This window comes from Nesoenas mayeri, assembly GCF_963082525.1.
Source record: "Nesoenas mayeri genome assembly, chromosome: 6".
Classification (NCBI taxonomy): Eukaryota; Metazoa; Chordata; class Aves; order Columbiformes; family Columbidae; genus Nesoenas; species Nesoenas mayeri.
Genome location: NC_137545.1, coordinates 21,733,188 through 21,746,050, shown reverse-complemented (window position 1 = coordinate 21,746,050; position 12,863 = coordinate 21,733,188). Strand labels below are relative to the sequence as shown.

The 12,863-nt window shown below is 37.7% G+C and overlaps 1 protein-coding gene across 3 annotated transcripts in view; it reads right to left on the bottom strand.

Moving 5' to 3' along the window:
• The window catches only part of OLA1 (Obg like ATPase 1), a 101,742-nt gene that overhangs the window by 79,158 nt on the left and 9,721 nt on the right, over window positions 1–12,863 (bottom strand). For 2 of the 3 annotated variants that reach the window (XM_080346888.1, XM_080346889.1), the window contains exon 4: window positions 9,951–10,078. The exons of the other annotated variant lie outside the window; for it this stretch is intronic. In XM_080346888.1, the coding sequence (XP_080203014.1) occupies window positions 9,951–10,078 (128 nt within the window). The remainder of the gene's footprint in view (window positions 1–9,950; window positions 10,079–12,863) is intronic. 3 annotated transcript variants of the gene reach the window in all.

Below are 12,863 nucleotides of genomic sequence, written 5' to 3'. Positions count from 1 at the left end.
TGGCTCCTCTCAGCAGAGGACCAGCACCCCCACAGATGATGCACCACAATCACTTGTGCAAGTGTTCCTCGTCTATTTCAATACAAAGTCACTTCATTTCACATCAGCCTCAGCAATAGTTAAATCAGCTCATTTGATATTGATACGGTCACATACTCATTTGCCATACTCAGCCCTGAAGCAATGAGAGGCAGGGACACCAGCAGTTAACTCCTGCTGCTGTTTGCAAACCCAGCCCAGGCCTGTGCCCTCAGCTGTGTCAGGCAGTGTGCCCATCTGTGTATACCTGAGGAAACAGAGAAGTGCTTCTAAGAGCCTATCTCAAAGTTTTCATTAAAACCAAACCAAATCCAACAAAAATCCTAACAACTCCCTGCCTCTTTTGAGGAATGCACTTTTGAGAAAGAAACTTTCTGAAAGAGAAGCTACAATATTCTCAGTCGCCAGACCACTCACCTTTCTTATGCAATCACTGCAGCTAATAAAAGTGATGATGAGAAACATCCAGCTACTTATGCTTTTCTGGTCCCAAATTTTCCTTTTTGATTTTACATTTTCTGAGGCGGCCTTCCTCCAACCAAAGGAAAACAGGCTTTCACATTTTTTAGTACAACCAGAAAAAAAAAGAGGGGCAGTATTTTTCCCTTCAAGCTTTCCAGGAATCTTATAAATAAATTCTTCTTTGTTGTGCCATAAAGTATTGAACTATCACCGTCCTTAAATCCAGGATACCCTGCACCATCACTAAAGACACCCACTCAAGCAGGTAAACATGTTTCAAAAACAGTCACCTGAACACCCTCTAACACTATCACATATTGATATTTTCTTTAAAGCATTACAGAGAAAAACTTAAGCGTAATCTGTATTGCCTAAATAGCAATTATACACTCCCACATGACACACAGAACTATAATAAAAGTACTTGTAGGTCAAATAATAGCAATGACTCAGTAAAGATAACCTGCTCAGTCTTTATTCTCAGGGGAAAGGGGTTTACTGGTCAAGTACTTTATGACTCACAGTACAGTATATTAGAAATTTTCTATGTATTCTTTAGAAATGAGAGATTGCCCTTGTAGCTCAGTAGGTAGCTCTCCTGTTTCTGGCCTACGAGGTCATAGCTTTAAGTCCCTGCTGAGGAAACTTAACAAGTTCCATCTATAAATAGAATGGCATCAGATGCTGCTACTCTAGCAAGGGTGGTGGCCTTTAGATAAGAAATTTTTATGTTTTCATCTGCGAGGATAAGAAAAAGAAATTGAACATAGTAAGGCATGGGATATTAGGCTAAAGATGAATGACAGTAGGCTCCAATATCCATGGAAACTTCAGTTAGCATGAGACTTGCAATTCTACCATTATCAAACTGCAATAAAGGTTAGAGAAGAATGCAAGAGCAATCATTTTCCTTCCCAATGAGCATAAGTAATTAACTAAAATTACAAACTTTATAATATTTCAGATTGAAAAGAAACCTCCTAGGTACTGTACAATCAAAATTCAACTTGTGACATCAAAAGGCAACCTCCATGTTGGGCAAACTCTGGAGTTTTTTATTAGTAACAAAAACATTTGGATATTCACAACTCACATCTTACTCTTTCTGAAGAAGTATATCCTTGAGAGACATTTATTTAATTATCAGGGATTAAAATGATACCACTCTGCAATGTATAAATTTTTGTTCCTCATACCCATATATTGGGTAGCTCTCAGAGCAACAATTACTTGTGACAAATCTAAGAATAAAGCCTATTTAAACCCTTACCTGAGTTTATTTGTGCTTTAAACTGTAGTTACCTGGCCATAGAGGAATATGGATTAAAGCTCAGGTATCCCTTTCACTCAGCCTGGCGATGTAATTTACTGTTCAATAAAGACAAACGCTAACTCACTAGAGTGCTGACAATTTTCCAGCACCTCTTCCACAATCTGCACCCACGTGCCCAGGAAAACAAATTCACTCCTCTGTGGGAGACAAAGCTGCAAACGGCATACTGATCACAGTTCTGAGGTACAAACCCATGTTTTGTTCATATACACACATTAAAAGGAAAGAAACACCAGCAATAAAACAAGAGATGAGGGTGATTTTACAGTGTGACTACATCTAGAAGAAACCACCATTATGTGAGAATGACAGGTCTCTCAAAATTCTGCAATAGTTTAGCTTAAGAGGTGGTCCTTCCTATATTAATCATATTTGTCTAAGTGAAAATTCTGATTAGTTAAAAGTTTTCCACACCTACCCAAATTAAGCTAGTTGATCCTGCACTGGCACTGCTCTACTGAACAGGATGTGGGTGTAGAAAGTGTCTCCCTATTGCATGTTTAGGTTTAGTGGTAACACTAGTTGAAGTTGCACATCAGAAGATTCACAAGAATCCCATCCAGGTTCTTTAATGCCAGTACCAACACTTTGGTCAACAATGTATTACCATGCAAAACATATATGAGGTTCTTTTTTGCTCTTCCGATGCTATTGGTTTACAGCACCAGCCTTCCTCCTAGGGCTGCTTCCCACATCATTGTATTGAAGAGCAGGCACGTGAGAAAGAGCCACAGTACCACACAATGGGATGTCTGGTCTCACCCCTAATCTACTTCCAATTTCACTTGTGTCCATGTCTCTGCTACTGGATGCTGCACAAATGCTTACTCCAATTCTACCTGGTTATTTCTCAAGAAGCTTCATTGAGCAGATAGATGTCTGTATGGAAGTTTCTTCTCTACCAACACTTTTTCTGAGCAAAACAACGGCTGTGCTTCCATTCTTGGAACCAGAGAGAAAAATCCAAAAGCTCAAGAGAGCACTAGTTCTCCAAAATGGCTTAAAGCTAGTACATGACACTAATGATGACTGCATGTGTTTCCCTGCAACAAACCTTTTGGCAAGGCAGTACTTCTTGAAAATTGGTCTTCCATGACTCATTGCCCCTTCCAAACCTTCTTTTATTGGGCATTTTGTGGGGTGTTTTTTTGCCTCAAACTGACTTCTCTGTCCAAAATAAAAAAGTTATTCAAATGTGCTTCCTTTTGCCTGCTTCACATTATTTAAAAGGGGGAGGAAGACCTGTATAACTTCATCTGTTTTCAGAGGCACTCCCCCAGTTTTTTTCATTATCACACAGAATGTGGTACCATGTCAAGAGGGTTGCAAAGGCCTGATCAGATTCAGACAGTGGTTGTGCGTTCTATTTCTGCTTGCAGGTACAAAATCGCTGTAAGGAAGAGAGCAGAAATCTATCACTCTGCTGCTTCTGCTCATATCATCTACACAAATAAATGGTCTGAAGTAAAATAAAGCTAAACAGCCTCCGAAAAATGCTGCTTCAGTTTTGGTGATGATTTTGCTAAATCAGGTAGAGGAATACCACTTTCACAACTTTGTGATCAAAAAAAATCTCCTACACAAAGCATTACCCAGAATCAAAACACTTTACCTAATTTTACAAATTATTAAAAAGCAGCTTTAGTTAATAAAATAAAATTTTCACATAGCTGCAACTGCCTCTTTAATTTGAAAACTTTAACAATTTTTGGTTTTAATATAGAGAAGCCAATGAAAGCTAACTGAAAGGGTAGCTGAACTGTGAGCTACCCCAAATATTTATTAAACATTTAGTTACTCTAACAACAAATAAGAAGATTAAAATCTCAATGAGAACTATTATTTACTCAATAGCACACAGAAATACATCTTGATTGTGTAACATTAAGAAGTTCACTACGTGCGAACTACTTTTAAACTTTGGTAGCTTAGCAGTGAAAGGTTTGTATTTGTAAAAGAGGAACTCTAACTTTTCTCTCTTTTATCACGTGGCAAATACATTTAGTAATACAAAACAAAACAAAAATATCTTCAAAAAATTGAATCAAAATATGTTGAAGATATAATTTTGTAAGACGATGACGTTTACATAATTTCAAGGTGAATTTTGACACATTACATAGATGGAAAAATAGCTTCAGATATTAGCAGTGACACAGCCGAGCTACACCTGTATAAACAGAGCCACTTTGATTCCCAATGCACAGAATGCACATGTTGAAGGGATGAGATGTGACCCATACTTTATTCACTGAAATGCTAGTGCCACAGAGTGCAGCTAAGCGATACCATCATATGCCACCTCTCTGCAGCAGTCAGCTTCCAGAAGCAGCAATCAACAGGTATGATTTCTTCTTAAACAACACGAAAAATAAAAAGCATCGTGCCTCAAGTATATAAAATCTACAGAATTATTAGCATCTTTATATAGAAAATACACATATTTTTATAGAAAGTAAAAAAATGAAGTCAGAACAGTCAGTCTTATTCAGTTAAATAACCTTGTTATCACTAGTTTGACTTTTACAGGCAAATCAAAACACTGGCACTATTAGTGCAAATACCTAAAAACTCTCATGAAGATAAAAAATAAAGGCAAGTCAACTTGATTTTAAACGCTGAGCAAAAATCAGTATGAGTGTTGTCAAACTCAATTTTCATTAGTCTTTATCTCAAGCAAGAAAAAACTACACTCAGGTCACATGATTCATATCTGTCCAATTTTTAAATGAAGGCAAATCGGTTTAGAAGTTACCTAAAACCCTGAGGGAGGCAGAACCAGGGGGTGTGCTGAACATTTCCAGTTATTACAGCCATAAAACTGGAATAAAAGCAATTACAGCTTTTTAGGGACAAACGCACATTTGTCACACCAGTCACTTCTATACGACCGCAAGGGATGTTTACCTAGCTTCATAGTTCCTTCACTCTTGTCACAAAGAATGATATCTCACGGATTATCAGTGACCAAACTCCCTATCCTGCCCCCAAAAGGCAGCTACATCTCCCCTGCTGAGGGGTCTGGGCACTTCCAGGCAGGGGAGCAAAGCAGGAGCTCCGCAGCCCTGTCCGTGCCCCCCGCACCGTGTCACTGTGCACGGCTCACACGTTCCTCTGCTGGACTGGCAGACCAGGCCATGGAATGCAGGTGAGCTCTCCATTTCTTCCACAAAAGCCAATGTTGCCTGCCCTACTTCAAACACTGGGTATTGAACCCTATGTTTTTCTATTTATTAATATTAAAAAGGCATATTTGATAGCAAAGTACTTTTATAGACAAATTTCCTTCCAATTTCTGTAACTTTGAAGAGAATGACTGGATTTCATTAAAGAAACTAAAAATAAGAGGAAAACGTGGAACATATTTTCCAGAAAACTAGGACTGCAGGATATCAGTGGGAAGAGAAACTCAAAAACAAAGATCTCTGGCTGCTTAACATCCAGTGCATTCAGAAACTCGACAGAGCTGTAGCAGGGACTAAGTACTGACATCTACCATTTTCTTGACTGAAGCACTATTTAAGAGTAAATTTACACTTGTTACAACGTTGCCATTTTTAGTCCACCATACAAAGAAAGTCATTTTCTACAAGTACTTGTGACTGATCTGCCATAAAAGTTGAAAGGGTGGTTAAAGTCATGCAACTTGGGAAGAAACACTGTTACAATCTTCAAACAGCCTGCCTTCTGCCACCACGAGAACACTGCTGCCTCACTTAAAACCCTAATACACCCAAAACACAGAACTGTCAGAAATGTTTTGAATTAAACAGTGAAACTTGGAAGACGAACAACACCGTAACTACTTTAAAGCATGTGTCAGGTTACTATAGTACTAATGCTGTAAACACCACTACCCAGGACAGAAAAGTTTAAAATTAAATTCCCCATTCACTGAGCCAGTAAGTAAGCAAGTATATCTGTTTGAGGTTTTCATAATTGGATTTGGCCAAAAATAAAATATACCTCTACCCCTAAGAAACTGGGATAACCTCTGAATTTTTTTTTTTTTAATAATAGTATATTTAGATCAAATAGTTTATTTTAAATATGAATAAATCCTTTTCAGTTTGTCCACTTTAATAGAAAAAACTCTATAGCAAGTATCAAAACCCAACAATGCATTGCTTTGTTCTCTACAGGAAAACTTATTCACCTTGTTTGTTGAGTTCAGAGAATCTACTACTTACAGTTACTAATCATGTCTAAAAATACCCCTCTTTTACTTATTACCCTACCACATGCTGTTGTCACACATGTTGCTGTTTCTTTAGATATATTAAAATATACCTCAGACATTTAAAAAAATGTTTTCATTGATTTAATGAACACTGTGTCTCCCAGGGAAAGTAACAGTGTATAAAGGATATGGAAACTTGAGGGTTGGAAACCCATAACCATTTAAATGTGGGGGTACTCTCCTTTTTTAAACGAAGTAAGGAAAGTAGAGAATTAGCCAGACAGAAATAAATCTTGTTTCTCCTCAGCTTTATACCATGCAAGAAATAGTCCAGATAAACACCACACAGAACTTCCACAGTTACAAAAGAAATGTAATTATAACTGCTTTGAGAGCGCCACGGCTGCAGCTCACCTGTGTGCCCTGCAGTGGATAAACTGATAGGCAACAACCTTCTTCAAAAATCATCTCATAACACAAAGAGGTAACAACAGGGAGTTCTGTTATGGCAACTAAAAAAACCCCACAGGCAAACCTTTCGTCCTAAAGGAAACACAGTTGAACACATTCTCAATGAATGAAGAGAACAGGATCAAAACCTTTAGCCTAGGACTACAAAATACCTTCAGTTAGACTCCCAAAGTTTAGCTTACCCTTGTCAACAAAAGCTCTCCATTCCTAGCTAGCCACTTCCTTGCCTATCATTACTGAGTGACTTAATTCTCAAACTGCTTTTTGCAAAAATACCAACTGAACCAAGCTAAATCAAAGCCTAACAAGCCTTTCTTCAACATACTCAGGCACATAGACCTTGAAGTCTCCCACACAAACCCCACAGTGACCTGTTGCTGACGTTCTGCCTCGCATCCTGAGATAAGAAAAGGCCACTTCTCCGACCGGCTCTGCTTCGCCCGCCAGCCATTAGCGTGGGCAGCAGCAGTGCACACAAGAGCAAAGACAAAGAGCAGCAGTTTCAGTGCTCAAAGGTGCAAATTTGTTCCAGATCAACTCAAAACCTGAGTGAAAACAAATGCTAATGTCGCCAGATCATTTCCTAGCATATTTCTTCTCAAGAACATTTTATCATTCTCATCTTCTCCATCTTCAGCAACACCTTCTCTCCACCCTGCTGGCATGCAAAGCTCCATCTTCCAGTGCACTCCCTCTTCCCCTTCCATGGGAGCAAACTGTGTTATTTTCCAGCTAGCTTCTGTGCGAGCGCAGGGATGCAGCGCCCGCCCGCCAGGCTGAGTGCTGACGGCCAGCCACAGGGTGCTGCTTCCTAAAGACACACAGCTCATTGAGAACTTGGACCAAGCCCTGGCGAAGGGCAACAAAGCAGCTTCCTTCCCTCAGGATCTGGAAAGTTTAAGGATTTACAGAAACAGTTTAGGTACTTCCTATAATCTGACAGAAACCATGAAAACTCAGGTATGCCACAGGCTCATAAAAAGGGATTTTTCAATTGGAAATAATTTTGACAGGTGGGTGGGTATAAAAACATTACTGCATATTAAAAAGGCTTATACATTTTTATAACATAAGTTGGCATGGTATGTTGAAAAGTTCAGTGGGTAGTTTTAACTACAGTTTGTACTGTGTAAGCAATAGATTTTTTTTTTTTTTAATTTACTAGAGGGCTATTGCCTGCTTTTAGTGCCAAATCTTCATTTTTACAGTACTGTGGGGAAAAGAAAGTAGAACTACTATGCACTTTGCATGGCAAAAGAAAAGTAGTTTTCATCTCCCAACCACAAAATTTTGCATTAGGTTTCTATTATTATTAGCCCTAAATAATATTTTGAGAGATCTTTGTGTTTACAGGGCAATCAACACACAGAATTTCTACTTCGGTTCATCACTAGTTTGCATTCTAGCTAAAACATCTAGCGAGAACAGCATAAGAATCAGGGTTAAGGATCTTGAAAAAGGAAAAAAGTGCATTTTAAAAAGTTATTCCATTATCTTTTTTTGCTCCCAAAGAAGAAAAACAGCATTTCACAATCATTACATTTCAGAATCCTCGAAAGAAAAAGAAACGTATAACAAATAAATGCAAAACTAGACTAGAAGAAATAGATGTTAGTACAAAGTATAATAAATATCCAAATGGTGTAAATACCCACAACAGTCCCATTCCACCTTCAATTCCCAAAGAAAAATATTAATACAAATGGTGTTAACCCTTATAATAGCTACCTGAAACAAATGTTTAAGATTATTCAACATATAGATTAAAAAGCTGCTTCTCCACTGGCTACTGTATCAATCTGTTCCTTAACAAGCATTTATGATACAAGTATCAAAACAGAGCAAGTACAAAGAGTTTATCACTTGTTCTCAATTGACGCCAGGTAAACCCCTAATTACAATCCCAGGATAGCAATGGATTTGGGAAAACTAATCCCCCTTTTTTTCCAGTGACACGGTAGCAATGGTTCTTGGGTAGTTACAAATACTTAAAATACACCTATGTATTAGCACAGCTTTCACACATCGAACTAGATCCTAAAATGATGCACAAGTTCAAAAGACTTACTTCACTCTAGCCAACTAGGATCTGGCCTCGTCTTTTCAAAATGCGTTCATTTTAAATACTATTTATTAACTGCTTAACTACAATCAATAGCCCATAGTTCTCTATTCTACTGAAAGCATGCATCAAACATCATTAACAAAAAATAGTAGTACTAGATATAAAATATAAAGAAGGTCAAGTTGTCAAAGGAGAAGTAATGCTACACACACACACACAGTTCTAAATGTCTTCCAGGTACTAGAATACCTTAAAAAAGGCCAATGTTCCCAAAAGCATGTCCTTTCTTTTCAACAGTATAAGCCTAAGAACACAATACCTTTCCCCACAAAGTCTGTTTCACTTGGTGCAGAGTGGAGGCACTCTGGTTTCAACCAAGTCAGGGTCCAAGTATTCTTGATGCATAATAAATTGCATTTGGCTGAGGTAGCACACTTACATATTCACCAAGCACACAGACTATAGAGGCACATCAGTTCTCTGTATAAACATGCTTCAAAAAACAAGCTCATGGGAACAAGGGTTCTAAGTATCTAAATCAGTACTAAAAGATAGTAATCTTCTTTGCATTTGAGTTTTGTTTTAGAAACACCCTGTCCACAAAAAACTTTTTGCTCCAACCACCAAATAAAAAGTATTCATATTTTTTATCTTGTTCTATTGTTTCATCACCCACTGTATAATAATGGCCAGCCAAGAGGTGTCCAGTTTCCTCAAATCTGCACAAACATTATTATGCTCAATCTTTTCAGACCAGAACCCTTTTTCAAGACTCAACGAGTATTGCAAACAACATACACCTTCAACAAGCTTTTGAGTGGCAAGTTTGTAAGTGCTGTTCATGTGACTCTGAAGGCCAGTTCTGTATTGTGTTAACAGGTGATGAAAGAAGAATCAAAGCCCTTGATCTGAGAAATGTTCAGAATTCACAGAGGTGGGGGGCGAGGGGTGTGTTCAAGATTCAGTACAAGTCATACAGAAATCAAGAAAAGGAAAGAAGTGCAGCTTGCCCTGTGAGGAACAGAATCCCACAGTCTGCTACTAATTCCATATTTTCATTTTCTACTTCAATTTCAGCCTTTTATTATCACATATCATTCACTCTATAAAACCAAACACATCAACTGCCATGCACTGCTGGCAAGAGAATACAACAAACCATTACCGCAGACTTCCAAAATCCCAGTTCCCTTTTAAGTCTTCAGCACAATGAAGACAGACATACCTGTTACGTAACAGAGGATGGGGATTTTCTTGATTGGAAAAACTCAAAACCTGATGACTTTGAATTGAATAGTAAAAGTTAAAATTGTAATGGATATTTGTTCCACAGTTCTTAATTAGAGTAAAACAACGCAGTCTTCAAGCTATAGAGAGAACATATAAATAAGTTTACATACGCATCAGATGAAAGATCCCGTCACAGGCATTAATATGAGACAAGAAGGAATTTCCTAAGCCTTGGCCAGTGTGGGCTCCTTTTACAAGGCCAGCAATATCCACCACATTCAGAAAGGCTGGAATTTTGCTGAAATATAAAAGTTAAAAGTTTCATTACTGAAGCATATTAGCCAAAACTTTCGGCACAGAATTAAATTCAGAACATGAAAATTCCAATATTTCTTTGTTCTAGAACAAGTTATACATGACAGTAGCTTTCTTCATTATTTAATGTGTAATGTACAAAAGAAAATATTTCCCCCCTCTCATGTAAAACATAAACCACCTTTAATTTATCTGTCATTATTAATGTAAAATGAAGTAAACTAGTTTCTGTATGTGGAATCATAGTGACAACTACACAAATAATCAACCGGTTCTGGAACACTGAGTCATGAAGTCAGGTACCTGTAGTGAGCAGTTTTCATGGTACCGAAGGAATAAGACACACAAATGGCCATTGCACTCTGCTGGCACACACCTCTAAGGTTACTGCTTAGTTCATTAAGTGGCTTTCTCAGAAGACAAGTGCATTTTCTTAATATAGCGGTGATTAAAACTAGCAGTGATCAGAGTTATGCAAACAATTTGAAAGAAAGCAGAAGTTAAGGTGAAGGCGGCATTATAATGTAAACAACTGTGATCTTTTCCACCATAGTTAACAGCAATGGGTTAGCAGACATGTCTACTTGACATTTTATATAGCAACAACAGAATTGCCATGAAGTTCTAATTAGCTTTCAAAAAAATGGAAAAAAAGCTTTTAGAGCTATGAGAAATACATATGGCAATTTATAAACTGCAAGCCTTTTTATCTTCTGCAGATTCTCAAGATGGTTTAAAATGAGCAAATAACTTCACGGGCATTAATCTTTCCAGGTATATTCTAAACCAAATTACTTCTCAAAATCCAGCTGAGTCAGGGAAAAAACAACTAAAACTTTGTGATAGGTGTTGACTAAAAGCACTTTCATATGGTCTATGCAAATGACAACACCATGATGAACAGTGGCAGAGCAGAACCACAATGAAATGCTGCAAATTCCTCACTTGCAAGACCACAAACTGCGTATCAGTCATCAAGATCTCCAACACGATGGCTTCAAAATAAACTGGAACACTACTTAATTTCCAAACACTTTAAATTATCACCATTCAATTTCATTAGCAGTATGCTAAGAGTAAGGCAACAGTTGACTGTTTTACTGACAGTAGCATAATGGAAAACAAGCAAATTCCTAGTTTTAACAACAAGGATGAGAAGGGTATGACTTAAGCTACAAAGTCTGCATGACCATACAGTGGCAATCTGTGAAGTGATTAAGTTTTCTTTTATGATGAGTATTCTTCAATATGAGATTCAAATCTAAAGATACAAATTCTGCGGTCTACCTTAAGATGTCTTATCCAAAGACCTACCATTGCAGTGCTGCTCACAGACAGAAGCAAGCACATAGGTGTGAACGAGTGCTAGGGATGACCCAGCCAGTGACCTCCTAGCCAGCCCTATACAGGAACCTTCTCTAAATAGCATAATATTTCCAGAGTCTTTATCATTCACAGCCCAAACTGAGCTTTACTGTTATTAGCGTGACAGCTCAATGATAAACATATTTGGGTTTTTGAGTACTGAAACATTTGACAGCATGACTGTTATCAAATCTGTAACAGCAGAAAACTCCACTAGCACCAGAAAACCACCCTTCTCTTCCTTTCCTGATGCCTGGGGTGGCAGCCATGGCACAGACAGAAAACACTGTAGTTATAGAAATATAGGGATCACTGTGTCTACTCAGGCAATGGGCTGAGGTAGAACACAACGAGTTTCCAACTTTTTTTTTTTTAGTGCTATCCCACTTACATTTGACTAAAAATAACACAACACATCGTTTAATATTAGCAGATGCCCTGCCTCACTTGAAATGAGCTAGCTAATTTGGGAAGTTAAGATCTGTTAGAGTCTGTCCTAGTACACAACATCAATATTTCTGGAAGTGTGGTGACCTCAAAGCAAAATATTTTATCCTGCTTTTGGTTTGATCTTCCTCTAACACTTCCCAAGAAAAACAATTTCTTTCAAGTAACCTAATTTCACAAGATAAGATCTGGACAAAATCTTTTTCTTTACTAAGGTGAAGTTCAAAGTATCACCAAACCTGTCAGGTGTAATGAATTAGGAATGTAATAATGCATTTCATGTCATTAGTACCTTGGTGACGCAGTTAGAAACAAGCACAAATACAGCACAGTACCCAAAAGTGAGAGTTTAAAAAAATACGCGAGCAAATATTTACAACATAGCATGAGTTACTTAAATTCAAGTACACAATGTGTTGACTTCTAGCTTTAAACTTCATTAGGCCCACGAAAAGAAGGGCCCACCCTTGGGAAGACAGGTGTTGTGTACTGTAAGTTAATGCTGTTGAATGCAAAAGAAAGAACACGAATTTAAATACATTCTGAAGTAAGTAAACTTTGAAAATGACGCATTTTTGTTCCACTTCAGTTTTCTTAGCAAACTCTCTTTTGTTTTCCTTCACTACAACGAACTCAAACAGTATACAAACTGAGACAGAAACAGCAAACCCTTAAGTTTAACACAATACCAAGAGTAATGCACATTCTGAAAACAGAAACCAGTAACTCCATTAACGCATTAACCCAAAAACTCCTTTTGCCTGACAGAAGCACAGAGCTAATATATACCTCAGAAGAAATAGCAGAAACTTCCTAGTCACAATTGTTATGATTCCTTGCTTTTTGACACATAACTAAGTCAACAGCAAGGTAGAAAAAGCCACTCTCTAAAGCACTCTCCATTGTCATTTTAAACTGTGTTTTAACAAAAACAAAGGTGGTATTAGAAATGTTCT